We start from the raw sequence: 20,055 nt of genomic DNA, 5'->3' as shown, positions 1-20,055 counted from the left end.
CTTTCATTTTGCTCTCCTCAAAATTTTTAAGCAAGTGACAGGTTACTACATCATTTGAGGTTATAGCTGGGGAAGAGGGCATTAAGTTCCCCCTTAGGTTTATAGTTTTATCATTTCTCACTATACTCATCACATGCCTACATTCTTTTCAGAAGAAAAGGGCTTGCATAAAAGGGCAGAAAAGAGTAAGTTTGATAAGCATAAGCATTGACACCATCAATTATAGCATTTCAGAGCATTTGTTCTAGTAAAATATGGCTATCAAATAATAATTTTTATGGAAGAAATCTCTGTTCATTCACCAAGCATATGTTAAAAGTACACCTGAGCAATTTACAATTGCTCAGAGATCCTTGAAAGAGGATCCTTGAAAGAGGATTGCCAAAGAGATCCTTGAATATCAAATTTTAAAAAAGCAACACATCTGTAAGGCAGCCTCCACACTGACTTAGCAAAAAGGGCTGATAGCCCAAATGAAGACATCTTAAGACCAGAAAGAACTACTGCCTTTTTGAGTGGTCAAATTCATTCAGAGACCATGCATTAAGGGCTCCCATTTTCTAGCATGGAACTAGCCTCATAAAGGCTCTCCCCAATAAAGCCAGCCAACCAACCAGTTCTCCTAAGGAATACAGGTTATCCAAAGAGTAAAAAATGGTACTAGAAGATGTAATTATATCATACAGCATAATCTTCTTACTCTTGTAATATTAGCACAAGACTAGCTTGGCCCATTAGCAGAGAACAAATTGTTCTTAATATTTTGCCTGTTCTTAGAACATAAAAAGCAATTTTCCAGTAATTTGTAGCAGAAATGGCCCAGAGAATGGTTCTCAAAACCATTTGACTGATCCTCAGCCTCCAAAAGTGCCTAAGGGCTCTCATGTCTGACGACACAAGCCAGCTGTCGCATCACAAGAAACCATAAATCAGAAATCTCGAAGTTAATAGTGCAGAATAATGCTCAGGCCCAAGTAATTCTCTGCAAGTGCCTCTCAGCATTGACTTGCAGCTGACGAGATGCCGTATATTGCACACTGCATTATAAAACAAACCCTACTAAAGGTAACCCGCTAAACCCAAATGAAGCACACTTCAACTGCAGTGCTATGAAAAGAATCTTTAAAGGAAGGGATGTGGTTCCTGGCTTTGCCATGGATTTCCTACGAAATCATTAAGAAACATTATGTCAATTATTTACTGAACTAGGATAATAATCTGCCTCAGATGATGACTGAGCTGCTTTTGGTTTACATTAATGAGGTATTCTGTTGAAGTTCAGGAAATAAGCCCATTTTTCTAATACAGGCAGCAGCCCTCATCAAAAATCCTTCACATGTCAGTCAGAAATCAAGGAAATTCTCTGTGGTGTCTTTTTTGAGAATGCATATTCTTAATCATAGTTACCGAGAAATCTCATCTATAATATTAAATTAATATTAGAAAAGGAAAGACTGTATTTGAAGAGTCAATTACAGAATTAAACATCCATATTTCTGTCTTTTGGCCGTGAAGAGAAAACAGAATTCACTATAAAAATAGCATTCAGTGGTAAAATAGTTTCCTTCAAGATGGGAGTTTTACTGCATGGTCTCCTCAATATCTAGTTACCAAGTCTGGACTGACCACCAACAACCTAATCCGAAACCACACGAACAATGCAAATCTTTTTGTTAAAGACTTGATCCAAAAACTTTTCATGGATAGGCTCTGCATAGCTACTCTGGATCCTCTTTCCAGAATAGCTGAATTTGAGTGTAATTGCTACCCTAGCTAATGGGATTGCTTATATTACAAAATCCTCAAGTTTCTAGAATATTTAAATGCTATACTGCTTTTCCCCACTTAAACACTGTACAAGTAGAGTTTTTAAAGTGGGTTCCCCTTCTCCTTCCCTAAATTTCAGCTTCATGTCCTCAAAGGTTGAAGCTATGCCTGCTTAACTTCCATCTATGGCAACAGTCCCTTTATTCACAAAACAGGATCAAGACAAAAATATTTGTACAGCCACTTTTAAATCTATGAGTTGATGTTAGTGCTTAGATAACTTAGTAAGTGGCTTTACACTTGAATAATTGACTACATAGAGATGCACTGAAGTTGCAAAGTAAAACCACAGATCACACATTCCCATGCTTTAGAAATGAAATGTTGGTGACATTGCCACTGACAGGTAAGAGGGATTAACTCAATACTGAAGTCTTTTAATTTCACAGGTCAACTCAGAATAACTTATACTTTATGTGAGGTTGGTTTCTGTTTGTGGGCTTTTTTCTATACACTCGGTACAACTAGAATTAAAGGATTAAAACCCATTTAAGTCAGCTGCACTTCTAAGACAAAAAACTTGTAAAGACAATTTGTTATTCCTATCTGAAATTCAGTGGTGTTGGGTTAGCAGAGAGAAGAGCTGTTCTATGTCAGATTTCAATGTAACAATCACATGCTAACGTTCATTTCCCATGCAGCCTAGGTAGGTGCATTTACTGCTTAATTCACCTCTTGGGAGGAAGATGAAATGCAGAAGCCCATCACAAAAGCAGTACAGAAACTCACAGCCCTTGTAGCCTAAACAAGAGAGAAATGGAATACAACTGACCTCCCAGTTTCCTCCCACCTCTCCCCCTCTCAGTATATGGAGAAGAAATATCAGGAGTTAGGGCCACATATTTAAGCTAAAGATTCTGATTTTGGACTAATGAAAAGACACTGGCACAGGTAAATCCCTAGCCTTGCCAAAGAAAGGTCAGCCTTGACCCATATGCTAGAAAGAACACCTGCTTACTGACCAGAAATGTACTACTTTTATAGACACCTGTACAAAACAAATAAATACTGCTGGCAGTTCTGCCCCCCTCGCTAGAGAGCACTCTGAACAATTGCAGCTTCTTTGCAGTAAAGTCCTGTTTGGTACCAATCATCTCACTTCTCTGTTGCTTTTTCAGTGAAAAGTGTGTTTTCTTCAGCACCCCACCACCACCAAGTGCTGGCCATGCAAAGTGAGACACATGGCAGGCAGCTGCCGTTTTGAGACAGCAGACATTTGGCCAGTTTGATACTTCTCTCCCCTACCCCTCTAACCAAGCATTCTGCGGCTTTTCTGCTATAACTGATCATTCAGAAACCCATGGTAAAGTGTTCTAAAACTTTCTGCAGAAAAGAGCCTCTTCAGTAGATGGACAGCAGGCAATTACTTGATTCAGACCGTGAGGACTTTAACTCCTAGGCTAGGTGCATTGTTATGTAAATAGAGAATACATTCAGATAGCACTTTCATTACAGAATGCTGCAAATGCCTGCAAAAAGATTAAAGCATAGTGTTAAAAATGGTATGTAGGCTCCCAGCTAACTGAATTTGCATAGAAGCACATGAGGGATCTCAGAAATCCTAAGATAGCTTTTTTTGGTTATATTTTGCTGCTTTAAGCTCGGATGCCAAGAGCAGGTTTGATATAAAGACACCAAGCACACGACAGTACCAAAGCACTCTGTAAAAGTGACATGTAACTAACACAGCAGCTCAACTGATAACCTCCACCACCGGCAGAAAATATTTTGCTAAGTACAAAACAGAGAACTGCTACCAAAATATAATGTAAGCCTTCTAAATTGAGAAGGTGCAGCTCACAGCAAGGCAGCCAAGGTTCCCAAGAAAAGATGTGGATCTCCCCATGTCCAAACTTGAGCCCAGTTTTGGAAGACAACGGTGCTTGACAATGGTGCTCGGCTCGGTTTGGGTGCATGTCGTCATGGTGACGCAGCAGGCTTAAAAAATCCACTCTGAAGGCTCAGCAACACGGTGAAGCATCACTACAAAACCTCTGTGATTGACTGAATCAGCCAGCACTTGAGAACTGACTTCCAGTACTGACTGCAGCAGAAATCTCTGCTCACAGGTGAAAACCAGCATTTTCTACACAGTTTTAGCAACTCTGCCAGCCTGGGAGGCAAATGCAGGTACTATCCCCAAGTTTAAGCAGCTGGGGCAACTCAGCAGTTGCTCAACACTGCTCTGCATTAGAGGCACAAAGGGATACTCCAAGAGCAGTGAAAAGTGTTTGAAGCTTCTGCAGAAATGACAGACTGCTGCAAGTCTAACGACACCTCCTCACTGCAAGTGTCTTCATTTGACTCAGATGAAAGATCAATCAGAATTATCAAAGTTAATTATTTGCAAACACCAGTATTTTTCTCACTGGCAAATTAAAAAGCCCACAGACTGACCTTATTCACAACTTTTCTAGGGGTAAACCCAAATTTTGGGAACATCAGTAAAACGACAAATAAACATGTCACATCTTTGTGCCTTTTTTCTTTTGTAAATAGCTGATAATGAAACAGTAGTTTTCTTAACAGCTAAGACTACTAGCATGAAACTTACCTCTATTTGCTTAGTGCCAGGAAAATATTCCTGCTGAATTCAAGTTTGTCAGCTAATTTTAAAGGTCCACAGTACTTCCCTATTAATACCCATCTTGTACACATACAAACCAAGCATGTGCTATGTTATTTTTGAGTATCAATCTGAAATTTAATTCCCCCCCTAAAGAAGTGAGGCCTGAATTACATTTAGTCACATCTTATGTGGGAGAACTTAAAGTTTTATCCTTTAACAATAAATCATACAGTCTGTTTCCTGCTCAGGCTTACAAGCACTGATACTGTATCAATAGCAAACACTGTGGAATATTGTGAGGTGCTTGCCCATCCTGCTCAAGTACTTCTGTGCAGAATTTCAGTCAAGGTAAATTTACTTGATGACATTTCCCTGAGGAATGCCAACTGGTAGACAACAATCATGGGTAAGTCAAACACAGGTACCAGGGCAGATATTTCTTTTTTGGGGGGTGGAGTAGGGATGGGGACCCTGCTCTGTATTTAGCTTGCATCCACAGCACTTCTTCAGGTAACTTGGACCAATGCATTTGGGACTATTTTAAGAGTGCATTTTTACAAAGAAAACTTTAAATAGCTACTAGGGTTTTCCAGGGTGTACTTTTAAATATTTATCCCAGTCTATTTACATCCAGTCCCTTTGAACTTTACATTCTTTATTATAAATGAACCGTACTTTCTCCTAGTCACTTTTTATACAACTATCAGCCATCATCAGATGGAGTAAGAATATCTAGCACAATCCTGCAATTAGGCAGAATTTAGAATTCCCAAAGCCACAGTCAGTCAGGACGAGAATGACTAAATTCCCCCAGTGAAATGAAACCTGCTAGACTAAGGCTCTCAGTGTAGGACCTGCTGCTCTGATCTGGTATGAAGGAAATGTTTCTTTATGTATGAATCTGTCAGCACTGTCAGGTTGTGAAGGGAGACTTCCAAAGCACACTGCTTGTTACTAAAACTATTAATTACTGCAATGCCACAGAAAATCTGGGGAGAGGGTCAATTGCCATAGCTGGTGGAGGGAAAACTGCAAGCTAAGCTTCCAAAAAGCATATGTGTTACAAAAGCAATTTTTTTGTTAACTTATTCACTGTCACTCATCTTCAACTTGTATTAATTGCATATTAGAAGTGCATAACACCTTTAAGTAGATGCAAGCCTACATATACTAAATTACCATCATTCCAGCCCCTGCTGCATTAACGTCAATGGCAAGACTTCTTGTACCTCAAGGTCCTGCATGCTATAATGCAATCTTCTAAGTATCTGTGATACAATATGAAGGAGTAACCTATAAAGACTAGCTAAACCCTGTTTCAGGGAAAGTTTAAAATAAATTAATTCAGAACTGTTTCTGCAACATACTGCCCATCACAGGCTGCTAAATGTGCTTGCACACTTTACAAATACAATACCATTACTACCTCACCAGCAGCCATTCAACTGCATAAGCATAATTCAGAGATGGCAAGAGTATACCAGATTTCTTCTGCAATAATAACAATGTTGAAAAGTTTGTCATGGGATTAGTTTGAGATTTATTTTTTAAATCAAATCAGGAGTTATATTTCATTACTAAGGAATCTCCCTCCCCCCCACTCCCTTGCTCCCCCCTCTGAAATGGTCAGTGGAATTATGGCACTGAAAGAACACATCTGAGCTGTGCAATGACAGCTCCTGGCTAAGGCCTCCTGGGACCTCCTCGTCACCTGAAGGATGAACTGCAAGCACACACTGAAAGATATGGCCCCCAGCAATACCTGACAGCTCACAATTCTCACACTGAATATACTCCCATACAAACACACAAAAACAGTACTGTGATGGGTAGGGAGGAATGGAGAAAAGGCAGGCCAATACTGGGTTAAAGACAACAAAAATAAAGAGGAAATCTAGCTCTGTCTTCCCACTCCTTTACATACAGCACAAAGTCATGATTTTGCACTCAGACTGAAGCTGAAGATAATAAAATCCTTTTCATTGTTATTCTAAATATACTCCACACACATTATTTTTCTAAGTACCTTTAAACTTTTAGGTAGCCAGAGTAAATTATCTGTAGACAATTTGCACTGATAAGTTCACACGCTCCTATTTGTAAACTATGATTTAAAAAGAACATTATTTATGCCGTGTGACCTTATTACCTAAGCATTTATATACACAAATGACCATATATGCACATACATAGTCCGGGAGATTCCTAAGGAATCCACAGGCATAGAACCTATAGTAAGTCTTCATTCAACCACAAAAATTAAAATAATCAAAACCCTAAATTAAGTGAATGTTTTAAACACAGTTTGATGTATAGATGCAGTTCCACTGAACACAATGAAGTTAGCTCACATGCTAACGTCACCACATCTGTTGTATCTGCAGGACAGCACATATACAACCATACACCTCCCACCCCATTTCTGCAAATCTGAATTTCAAACTGAGAGTTCATTTTTATTTTGTTTAAACAGTAAAAACTGTGTTTGAAAACCTGTACTTCCAGGGTGAATGACAGCTGAAGGAATGACTGTTGCAGTCTGGACATAGAAAACACTGTAAATTGAATAATTAGGCATTATTTTTGTCCAAGTGCAAGACCTGAAATGTATTTTAAGCAATGTATTCATTCTCACAAAACCCATACAGAAGTATCAGATGGTTTATAGCAAGAATGTATAGTCATTTCTTGTTCCAGTTTTAAACACTGACTATTTCTAATTCTCTATTTCAAGCACTAATGCAAACCATGAGGAACTGGAGAGAGTACCTAGTCCTCATTAGAAAGTCTAAGTTTCATCCAGATACATTACAGGAATCAAAGGAGGTAAGACTCTTGATCCTCCATCACATTACTAAACTTTTCAAATTAGTTGATTTAGAGGAATAGTTTGTATTAAGGATAAAAACTATATAGCTTAAATATATGTATTAGTTGTTTTGCTGAAACTCAAGAGACAGGGTGAAAGCATGAGTAAAATTACCACATATCCTCAGCATACTAACAATTACCTCTTCTCCTTTTGGAGTAAATCAAAGATGTTAAAGCTCTGAAAGCCTTGAGCCCAGCAATCTACAAGACCACTGGTTACAGCATCTACTAACATATCAGCAGTGTGTGCAAATGAAGATTAATGCATAGCTCCTGCCACAGGGGCTTGTACCATCTGCTTTTAAGGGAACAGAGACAGACCAGCTGTTCACACGTCAGGTTAACAGTGAGCTCTAGCAAGCAGTCTTGTCTCAAGATGCAATAGGACTCCACTCTAGAGAAGTATTACTGAAAACTGTGCACAAACTAAATTAAAAAAGAACATCTTTCTACTTATCTGCCTATCCTTCAAATTTAACATTTATGATGTTCCAATGAACTCTGAAATGCTCCCATGCTTTTGTATTATGAATAGTTGTTATTACCAAACCAGCTAAACCCCAATATAGATCAGATGCAAATTATTCTAAGATTTCCTCATGTGTAGTTAACTACGTGTACATAATGTGCACAAAGTGAATGCTGCCTATGCAATGGTACAGTTATGAACCAATGCATATTCCTTCTTCTCATTTTTGAATTGTTTTATGTAAGAAACAAAAAAAATGTCACAGGGTATTAGGTACACCACATGTCATTGAAGAAGTCCAAAACTGTCACTAGATATGGAGCGCCCATCACACTGAAGCCACTGGTGAGAAAAATCAAGAGAAAAATCAGGTGGAAACCCAATGCACACTGGTAAATGAAGACCACTGGTACTAATGGGACACAGGAATGCCATGAGAAGGGCTTGCTTCCACAGACCTTCCAGCTAAGAGAAGCCACTGGATTTCATCCCAGCCATGACTCAAAGCCTTCCCCGAGTCTGTAAAGACAGTCTGCAGCAAATAGTCATGTATTATTTTATGTAGTAGCACTAGTAGAGAAGGTTTAAGAGAAAGTGTTCTCTCAGCTATCACGCTTCTCAAAATCTGAATAAAGAACATCAGAAAACTCAACCAGCTGGCAGCTGGATAAGATGTAGAAAAGAATCAGAAATTACAATTACAGTTTCCCTCTCCCAAGCAGATGGAGAACCAATCCATAGCAAATAGAGGGTACAGAAGAAACCTCTCTTTACTTCTGGTTCTTTCAGGTTCAGACTTAAGAAGCCCAAGTTTGTGCCTGACCTGACACACAGATTCCCCCCTCAAAATATCAACGAAGAATCAACACATGACTTCTACAAAAGAAAGCACACAGTAAGTTTTCACTGTCCTCGTTACATGTGAAAGTGAGACTTCAGGAGTGTTGTGAACAAGAGTACAATAGCTAACACTTCTAGCAGGGATATATTTCTGTCATCCCACATGGAAAGAATACAACAGAACAGGAAGTAGTTTGTGTTTATTCATGTGAAAACAGCAACACACTATAGAAGAGGGTTCAGAGTAATCTCTTCATTAGGCATCGCTTCCACTTCAAAAATTTCCTAAAATTTCCCCATAGTATTTTTAATGATCAAATACAGAAAATAGAATTATGAAGAAACCCACTAGTGTTGTACCGCACATCTTCTGAAACTACAAATGTCAATATGTGGGCAACTTTCTGATATTACACAGCTTGTAGGACCTGGGGAACTATGCAAGATGTACAACCCGTATTGACATACTGAGCAGAAGAGACAGGAAAGAAGTTGCATTCACTTTCTAGTGCAAGGCTACAGTAATCACACAGACAGAACAACATTTATTAACAGGAATGGAACAAGTCCACACATGAATAAGAGAAGATCATAAATAATACAGTTGAAAAAAAGACTGAAAATCTCAGACTGAGGTAGGCAAGACTGTGCAATATGGGTATTTGTACAGAGCAGCTGTACAGCAGTTTCTCAAAAGCAGAAGCTTACCATGAGAAATGTGGCTGCCTAGTGGGGTGGGCATGGATTATCATGGGGATGCCTTCCATTAAGAAATTAACTAAGATCAGCTGGTGATACACCCAATATTTTCAGTTGAGAATACCACTAAACAGAATCTCAGCCAAGAAGTCTATTCTACTTTGACTTCTGATCACTCCAACTTCATCCTGACAGGAGTCAGTTCCCATTTTTCCCCAAGCAGAATAATTTTGGTGGTATGTACAACATTTTCTTTTCTGAATTCATAACCAGACTAAAGAAAAACGGGAAGAAAATGCTTTGAAGAAACACAGACATTTTAAACAAAAACAATCATTTTTCTAAATGGCTTTATTTACATTTTTCATATACAAGTACGTTAAATGATACATTCTGACTAGTATCCACACCAGTGTGAATTACATGGATTAAAGATACTGATGTATTGCATATGATGAAATGCAAAACAATCAACCCTAAGCTGTGGTTCCACCCCCTGAATCCTCATACAGCATCTGGTTTGTTACCAAGACATCTAAAATTCAAAGTGTCCATATGAAATAGAAATTATCTAAACAAATGTAGCTAGTTGCATTTCTTTAGGACAAGCAATAACACAGGAGTCTTACTTGCAAAATTGGCAAGACAAAAAATACATATTAACAGCCAAACCTTTTACATGCACGTTACCAGATTTGTATTTATTGTTTCTAGACTTGGGCTATTTGTCACAACTGTCTTCTGGTTATGATTTTTATGTCTTTAGTTATGGCAACCTTTTAATCCCTACTAGCAATGGTTCAAACTGACCAGGATATAATGCTGTATACTCAATAGAAAAGATAAAAGGTGTGGTGTGAACTGACCTGAAGCATTCAGGACGATTAAAGAGCAAAGTTTCCATTCCGAGTAACTGGAACTAAGAATTCCTTAAATCATTAAAAAAATGTTGCAAATACCTGAATACAGTTTAATAAATGTGCCTAAGAGGATTTTCAACCTGGTGATTTCTCAAAGGAAACTAGCAGAGAAAAAAGTGACAACTTCAAATGCTTGCTTCAGAATTACTGAAGTATTTATGACACTGGTAAAGTAAATGTTCTTTCATGTGCATGAAAAGCATTATCGGGTCTTTCTGTATCTAAAAGATGGTTCAAACAGTCAAAATGACAAAGGAAATAGTAACAGACAGCTGGGCCTATGGGATCACAGGGTATTAAATTGGATTTATTTTCACATTTCTGTAGCACCTTTTAGCCAGGTGCCAAAAGCACTTTAATCACTAAAGCAGCCTCACAACAACCCTGTGAGGTAGGTAGGTATCTGTTTAATAATGGCAAACAGGTTAAATAACTTACCCAAGAAGACACAGCACATCAGCAGAGCAGGCTAGAGTCCAGATCATGTGATCTATGAATTTAACATTATGGAACATGTGGGGCTGAGACCTACATACTCCTTTATACAACTGTGAAAGAGGCACTGCCATGTGAATTAAGTTTTCTGAGAGGAGAGGAGATTTTTACAAGAAAGGTATCAAGAGAAAACTGTACTTTAAGTAACTAGAGAAAACAAGAGTCTGGGAAGAGTAGCACTACTGTTCCACTTCCTAAATTTGAAGAGATGCAGAATAGCAAGTTAACTCTTTTACTTGCTTAAATACTTATCAAACCCAAAACTCTACTTAGATGTTCAAACAGTACAACCCAAAAAAAGTTGTGAACTGGGAGTTGTTTCATCCACTTATATTATTTCTAAGTCCTGTAATTCTTCTTTGAAGGTCACAAGAAATAAGCAGTGCAAGAATCCAAGCTTTTTCATCAATTTCAATTTTAATAGTGTAATTACCATTAACAAACTGTCAAAGCATGCTCTTCCTAATTAATCCCCATGTTCTACAACTACCTAACCAATCACAATACAGAGAGCAGAGCATATAAATCAGTGCTTGGCACACGAAATGCTAATGTGAAGTATCTGGTTACTTCACGGTCTGTATATCAGTTGCAGCGAGTTGGATGATACACTAAGTGCTGAGAGCACTGCTCTCTACTGTATTCCACTAGGGAACACAGTCATACACAAAAAGGAAAGCAGTCAGTGAGCTGAACAAACACAGCCATAAACCCAAGAGGTAATCACAGCGGTAAGGCCCGCACTTAGAAGTTACACATTACAAAAGGAACTGGCACACGCAGTTTTTGTTCAGACAGTTTATAAACACTTTCTGCTGAAGACTGGAAGTGACTAAAGAGAACACATTTGTTAAGTCAGACAAAAGGGAATTTAAAGACTTCTAACAACTTCATCCAGAGCACAGCTGTTAAATGGCTATTTCTTTTTCATAAGGCCATTTTCATAACCCTCACCCAGTCTCCTCTTCCAATACTACACCACAACTAGGTAATGTTATTCAGCTCTAATTTATGTCTTTCAGAGTGCAAAATTCTCTAGTGAAAGACACCTGCCAGAAAAGAACCCCCAATTCCCTCCCCCCTTTCTGTCTTTCTGGGATGCAAAGAGGAAACATTTTCGTGTTAAAGAGTAAAATGCTTGTTTTGACATCAGAGGAAATGCAGGTAACAGATGACTGAAGATTTCAATAATGAGGCAGCAAAAGTAAATTGAAAGCAATGCTGGAGATCTACCACAGGTTTATTTTACTAAGCCATGACTAAAAAGTTCTATACTTCTGAACAATTCAAGAAAAGCTTTCTAGCAGGAGGAGACTACTAAAATTGCCATGGAAAAAACCTTTTGGAAAATACTTTGCTTATACTCCTTATACATCTTAAGGCTGCAATAAAAGAAGCCTGAACAGAATTCCTCTACTCAGGTAGCCTTCAAAAATTAACTGAAGTCTTAGTTTAACCACAGTGTTAAAAGAACATTTGATAAAGCATTTTGATTTGAACTCACCCAGATGGACTGTACATATGACATGCAACTGAAAACAACACTGACAATGGTGCCCAATTGTGTGAGCATGTTTTTTTAGAGAGGAATTTAGAAATAAGAAGTTATTTCAATTTATAGCTATACATGCTCACATATGCTTAAAAAAAGCAGAGAAAAGTATATTGCTTTGTTGTTGAACTGGCCACTATATCAGTTGTAATATGTCACTGCAATCAGGACAGGAAAGTTGAAAATTAAGCCATAATTGGGATTTAAAAAATTTGGTTAAGTTGAAAGATAAATTTCTGAAAATTAACCTCTTATATTTCTTTCAAATATAACCCTCTTCAGGTGCAACCTCTACCAGAAATCTACAGTTCCTGTTTTTCCATTGTTTTGAATAACAGACTGTATATATATAATGTATATAAATATTCAATTTCTCTAATACTTGAAGTGTATTAATAAGCAGACACACAAGAACTAGTGACAGTTACGCCAATTCTTTCCCTCTCAGATTTACCTTGTGTTACCTGGTTACCATAACTGCTGAGGTGCTGATCTGCCCTCCTTGAAGCAACACCTAAAACATTCTACCCTAGACTGTTAGAAGCTTTGCCACTGTTAATATTTTTAGGTACTCTTAGATTATAAATTAGGGGAGGTAGCATCTGTCAATTCATCCCTGAACACAGTTTAAAGACAGGAAGCTTTACAACGATAACAGGACTTTCTGCTGAAGGATGTACAGTACAGTACTGACTTTCTGAGATGGCCTTACTCAGATTTGAGGCATTGGAAAGAAAGGTTTTAAAAAAGCACAGAAATCAGGTAACTTTATGCAATTATGAAATTAGATTAGATTCTGAAGACTAGAACCTGTAGCAAACATTTCAGGGCACAAGAGGGTAATGGATTTGGCTGCAGGGTCCAAAAAGGAAAAGTATGTAGAGTTTTATGTTAGTCCATTTGCAATCTCTCAAACATGAATAGCCACCAACATTCTAACTACTGCTACAAACTGCTGGAAACGAGACAATGAAAACTCTATATATTTAATTTGGTAACATTCAATTTAGATGGCACTACTTTGCACTGTAGCATCTTACTTATAAACTGCCATGTAAAAATTTCTGTTAGATTCCCATGATCCCAATTTTCCTTATCTTCAAAATTTCCTGCCAGACATTTCTGGATACGTAATTTAATGTAAAATAAGATATGATAACTACGCAATGAAATTTCACATAAAATGGAAGAAAAAGAGAGCTCATTTCTCATCTACTGAATACAGGTCCCCACCCCTGAAGTTTAGCATATAGAAAATCTGTCTCAAGAAAAATGTGCAGCTGGAAGATGCCCATAGAAACCATGTGTATTAGTATTAAATAACAGCTACAGAAAGGAATCAAACCAAAATGAACACCGCCACCCCCCATGATTATACAGGGAATTTCATGGCATGCCATTGAGGAGTTCAAATGACCAACGCACTTAGTGGTCTTACCCAGTTATGTAAACAATCACAATTTGGTTGGGATTTTTAAAAGCTAATGAGTTGTGCTAATGCATTTTCATTCCAGAAGTTAGCTTCCATCCCCACACCCTCCCTGCAAACACTGTTCACAGAAACACTCAATTTCCTAAGAAAGCAAAAAAAATAAAAGAACCAAATATTCAGAGAAAGTCATTCAAATAAGTTTGTATGTGTAAATAAAAAAAAAAGTCCTCTAAGTAAGTGACACGGGAGGCAATAAATTGACACGACAAGCAAATAAAAGGCTAAAGCACTCCAATACCATTGAAACAGTTTTAATGTTGTTGCAATTCCATAATGCAACAATCATCAACTCATAAAAGACCCAATACTTTAGAATTCATTTTAATCATTTCCTTTGTACCTATTTTACAAAATAAAGGCAAGGCATATTTAAAATCCCCTTTCCCCTAGATATTATGTGCCTATCTTATTCATGTTTATAAAAATATAAACTTAAAATCCTATGAAATGTTATATAAGAAAAAATGTAAAAATATTAACCTCTGCTTCAATGTACAGTTTCCAGAATCTGCCAGAACTGGGGAACTGGGCAACAAGGCGTTCATAGGTCTTCCGTGCTTTGTCTATGGGCTGATTCTAAAAATTGAAAATCAAAACAGCATTTACAATATTATGATTTATGTAAATGAATATGTTGATTTTACTCCAGAACCAAATAGTGTGAGTGGATCATAGATAAGGAAATGTAATCCTATATCACTAAACCTGTGCCTCTCGAATGAGAATGCTCCAAGCGTCAAGGTCATATGGATTTTCTTCTAGTTTCTTTTCAGCTTTCTTCACTTTTTCTGGGACATATTCAGCAGTCTAGAAAATTAAAAAGAAGACATAAGAGATCACAAGCAGTGTTTGAAAAGTTCTGTCCCACCTACACAGTCAAGCTAAAGATAACATTCCAACAGTGTAACATTCCAGAACTCAGTTTTTAAGATGCAGTTACTAAATCGGAATTCATCTGGAAAACAATTTGTCCCAGGAAGATAACGAAGATAACATACACACAAGTTCTACATGTTATGGGCGCCAACCAGGATGTTAGACTAAACCAATTCAATGTCTCTAAAACATGAGAACAAATTTGAGTTTGCCAGAATATTTACTGCACTATGAATTTTAAACACCTTTACCAACCTGAAACTTTTAAGATGCGAAAGTAAATTCAGACCAACACTGCTATTACAGAGCTCAGGCAAACAAATCCAGGTTACTGCAGAAGTCATTCCGCATATGGACAACACCAAGTATTTGGTATCAAGCATTTACCAAGAAAACTAGGATAGCTTAGCAGAAAGATACACACTATCCAAGCACAATTTTTTTGGTAACTTTCTGACCTCTCAACCCCACAGATGCCTTCCTGTTGTTTTGGCACTAAAACCACCTTTTTTTTTTTAACACTCAGACATTCCTGTTGAAGTTTAAAAGCTTTTTTGAGGCTAAAAGCTTTACCGAATTGAATGCAAACTTCTTAACATAGTTACTATTATAGTGTAAGTTTAAGTGTTCTTTCAAACACTTCTGGAAATAACTTGCTTTATGATTTTCAGAGATTTTTTTTCTAGATTTAACATTGTTAACACTAAGAGGCATAAAAAATTACGGTGTGAAGATCACACACAGAGACCCTTAAAATACATGCTTGTTACAAGCCTACATGACCTGAAGTTTATTACTTCATATTATTACTATAAGCCTGAAATATTGTTCTGACCTGCACTCCAAACAACTTATTCACTAACTTTGCAAATATGACTCATTTTTAGGCAGATAATAGCAATACAAAAACCACACCAACTATATTTCTGCCTTTGTGAGATGTAACAATAGTAACCCTTAAAAAAAAAATAGTAACCCTTAAGTAAGACCTTGCTGGTGAAATTTTACAATTTCACTACATAATTACTGTTAGAACATTCATCTCTAATGTATAGTGCAGTGTGACTGATTTACCATCTAAAAAAAAAAAACCCAAACCCTGTCAATTGCTAAAAGATTATTTCAAGGAATTAATTTTAATTCTTCATATTGAGCCTAGGTCCCAGAACCCCAGGATGGGGCAGGCTGGAAGGGATCACAGTAGGTCACCTGGTCTAACCTCCCTGCCCAAGCAGGGCCATCCCAGAGCGCAGGCACAGGTCAATACATCCTTCTGAAGCTGAAAAAGAAACAGCTCAGAGAGAACCAACACTCCTCTCTCTCTCAAAGGTGCCATCATCCTTTATCATGAGAAACAGAAGGTAACTAGACTAGTTCTGAATATATTTAAGCATTGCCAGTTTTTGTGTCAATCCTCCTAGCAGGTTATAATTCAAAGTATATCCCTTTAGAGATGTTTTTTAAATAAAACTAATTATAAAATGGACAAGTCATCAAAAATATTGTGCAGACTGTTAAATGGACATGTAGTGGCAGATATTCATTAAAAGGAAAAGAAAAAAAATCAGTAGGCTGAGGTTTATAGGAGTTTCAAGACCATTATTCCTTTTGATTCACTTTTCAAGCAGTTCAAGCAATTTTTAACACTAATTAATGCAAAGCACTGTTATCTTGGAAGGCAAATATCGAGTCCCACAGTAAACTACTATAAAATTAATTTGATTTAAAAAATCAAATTAAATAGCTGTAGCTCCAAGCTGTCAGCTTGAAAGTAGTAAATTTATAAATTACCGTATGAATAGTTTTACATCACTAAGTCCATTAAAAATTTTGATTCTGTAGTACCAGGTTCAACTGTTACAGGCTTAAGATGTAAAATGGTATAAAATGAACTAGTGGTTTCATTTCTTCCCAAATGACCTGCACAAACAGATTTCAGCTTCCAGAAACAGCACTGGAGATGAAACCTCTGAAGTTTAAAGACACTTTCTATAAGCTACCCCCACAGGTGACCCAAAGCTGAAATGTTGCTTATTCAATAAAGCACTAATTCAAAGACATCAACATCAGTGGGAAGCACTGCTTCTCACTATAATCATCCAGTGAAATCTACTTGTCTCAAATATATTGTTCTGGATACAATTAGACAGAAATGCCAGTCAGACGTACCATTAGTGTCTGCTACAATAAACTGGACCCCACCCTACAAAAACACAACGTCCTGTGCTGTAAGTACTGACTTTTCAACAAGATAAAGTAGAATGGGCCACTGAAGCACCTTTCAACTATTACAGCAGTAGTTTAGTTGTATTATCTCAAACCTTTCCATTTGACACACACAAAACAAAAAAAAAAACCAAACCAAAAAAAAAAAAAAAAAAAAAAATTTCACTGCAGTGTCAGCTGAGTTAAGACTTCCAGGAATTTGATTTCACCTGTGCAGATACAGGGTTATAAACTCAGAAAGGCTGAAACAGCTCAGGAAAAAATAGATGGGGATAAGATGCACAACCATAGCAATCCCAAACTAATTTTGTATGTTTGATACAAAATACATGATACATGAATCAATCTGTGCAAGAAGCACAAGAAAATGTCCATCATTTTATTAGAAAATAGAAAAGACTGATTTTCTAAGTTGGCAAATAATTGTTTAGCAACAGCAGATAAAGTTCTCCCTTCAGTTGTACAAGACAAATTATAGGCACCCTACAGAACTGAAAATAACTGCATGATCACAGTTTTAAACTGGACTGCCTGGACTTGCTTGTACCTTAGGTCACACATAAGAAAACACTCAAACTCTTACAGCCAGTGAGAACACTCTCTCCTGTCCCTCTCCACCTTCAGCACAGATAAAAGCCATCTACATCTCAGGAACACACTGCACTGCAGGCAAATCAGTGTCCTGGTTCTACCTGAGCAAAGATAAGGCCTCATTACATCTTCACAAATAATCACTCCTTATACCCTGGAGGAATCAACACTTAAAATTTCCAGTCTGGACCATTTTGCCAGAACTAGGTGTGTGAGCAAACACCCATTGTGAGGACTATCACCGATTGCAAGCTCACAGCAAAATGGAACAAAGGGCCTGACTTTTAACCTAACCCAACTATAGCCAGGAAGATATTTGATCCCAGTTTTGAGAACTTTACATTAACAGCACTTTGTGCTTAGAGCTGCTGTTATCACAGTTCAAGGACATATAGCTTTTGATTATGTATTTTTCACTGTACTGCTTGCACAACAGCCAATATCCAAAACCGTGAACACGTAATTCTTGGGTGTTCACTGCCATTAACCTGCCCCTAGATAAGCATTTTCAGATAAGCTCATCCTGTAACAAGCCAGTTCAGGGAGTTAAATCTGCAGAAAAATAATCCTATCAGAAAAGCAATTAACTTTTTAATGGTTCAACCCCTTGGTTTCAGGATCAGATGTGATGCAGAATAAAGGATGCAAAACTATTCGGGATTCTAACAGCAGCCTCAACTTAGATCAGTTTAAACACCATCAAAATGAACCCAATCAGATGCTGCCTTTTAACTTTACTACCTGAAAACAAATATAGCACACAAACTGTAAAAACACTTTTTTCCTCTGCTTTTGTTAACTATGTTCAGTGGATCTCTACATCATCATGATCCTATCCCATGAACAACTGTCTGAAGGTCATGGAATTATTTTAGCACTCACGGTTTCTACAAATTATTACCACCCAGTTCAGTTCACAACTACCCTTTTATTATTTATACACAGACAAATAGCAATAGATTTTAAGTTTCCCAGATATTAGAAATATAAAAAGATTTTTCCAAAATCTGAAGAGACCTAAACCCAAACTTTCTAGGAAGAAATCCAGGATCTCCTTCCTGCAAAATACATCAACTGCACAAAATCCAATTCATAAAGAATGGCTAAGGGAACAAAACCAGAAGAAATAAAGTTGACTTTTAGGATTTGTTTATTTATCAATCACCACCAAGGGAATATTCTTGGTTTATACCATAGTCCTAAAAGCAACAGTTTCCTCAGGCCTCTTGACTCCTTCATGACTCCAAAGTGTGTAAGAAAATACCTAAACACCTTTCCATTATTTGCAGGACTAAATACATCCAATTGTTTAAGGCATACTGTTTCCAGAAAAGGATCCTCTGCAGTGAAAAGGAAATGCATTTAAAACAGCTGTTACATCCATGAAGTGGCCAGCTCAAGATGCTTTAAAAACTACAACTAATTATGAAATAAGAACTCCTACAAACAAGACATACAGGCTGTTGTATACAAAAAGGCAGGAATTTAACGGCTAGTTTAGTCAAATTGGTTAAATATCCAAAAGCAGGTTTATGGCCATTAACATAGAAGCCACTGTTTGGTGGTTTTGTCTGGGTGTTGCACTATCTAGCACAGCCTGGCCTGTACCAGACCCAATGAACAAAATTTCAAATATATTAACACGCAACTTAACAAGCACTGTTAGTTGTCCAGTTTGCAAAATTTACAGGCTGGTTTAGTCTAAGGCTTTTTTTCCTTTAAGTTTATTTGTATCTGCATGTGTAGAGAACAAGTTTTAAAATCCTTTCCTCAGAAACACATCCCTTCACTGGGGGAACTGTAGTTTCAGTTTATCAATTCTTGCACTTTCTTAAATGTTTTTAATGCCTTGACTTCTTCTATTCTACACTACATCAATTCACCTGTGAACAGCCTTGAAAAAATGTTGTCCTTTAAGACTGGATCACTATGAGCAGACATAGCCTGGCACATTCATCTTAACCAAAAAAAAGGTACTTTTATAAGTACTGCCCCATCCCAACATAATCTGGGCTCAAAACTCTAAATAAATTAAAAAGTTTTAGATTAGTAATGACTACCATTCTTTCCTCATAGACTATTTCCCAAATGTTGGGCTGACATATTTTTCACTTTAACTTCTTACTGGCATACCTGGAACTTACTGCCTCTGGAAATACACCTAAATTACAATTTATTTACAACTGTAAAAACTGACACTAAACTCCTGCATTATGAACTCAGAAGCCTTCCTTCACCAATACTTGTATTCATTCTGTCTACTCTTAAAGAAGTTTCTCTAAAATGGAGCCTCCTGTGATGTTAAACCCACACAATCCTACAAAAAAAAAATCTGCTTTCAGCACTGCATTCAATGACATCTATTTTTAAAATGTTAAACTAAACTACAACACTTACTATTGTACTGAGCATGCAGAAACTTTCATGATATACCACATCAAACAGACACGAGACAAAGAGAGGAAGGAATCAAAAGGGACAAAAGTACCATCAAGAAACCAGAACAAACTGTTTTTGAGGTATTTTCTATAGTCACAGAGACAACACAGACATCTTTTTTTCCCACAGCTCAGTCTTAGACCAGATCCATATTCATGTAACATAAAAAACGCATCACAGACTGGGGTA

At 37.2% G+C, this 20,055-nt stretch overlaps 1 protein-coding gene across 1 annotated transcript in view; it reads right to left on the bottom strand.

Moving 5' to 3' along the window:
• CSTF3 (cleavage stimulation factor subunit 3) overlaps nucleotides 1-20,055 on the bottom strand; it is a 48,452-nt gene that overhangs the window by 24,547 nt on the left and 3,850 nt on the right. Inside the window, exons 2-3 of the mRNA XM_042035643.1 lie at nucleotides 14,440-14,541; nucleotides 14,215-14,310 (exon numbers count right to left, since the gene is read on the bottom strand). Of these exons, the coding sequence (XP_041891577.1) occupies nucleotides 14,215-14,310; nucleotides 14,440-14,541 (198 nt within the window). The remainder of the gene's footprint in view (nucleotides 1-14,214; nucleotides 14,311-14,439; nucleotides 14,542-20,055) is intronic.

This window comes from Corvus kubaryi, unplaced genomic scaffold, assembly GCF_017639235.1.
Source record: "Corvus kubaryi isolate FWS band 111438036 unplaced genomic scaffold, C.kubaryi_AGA036_p1.0 37384, whole genome shotgun sequence".
Classification (NCBI taxonomy): Eukaryota; Metazoa; Chordata; class Aves; order Passeriformes; family Corvidae; genus Corvus; species Corvus kubaryi.
The sequence above is the reverse complement of the archived record's forward strand: the minus strand, read 5'-3'. Positions and strand labels throughout refer to the sequence as shown.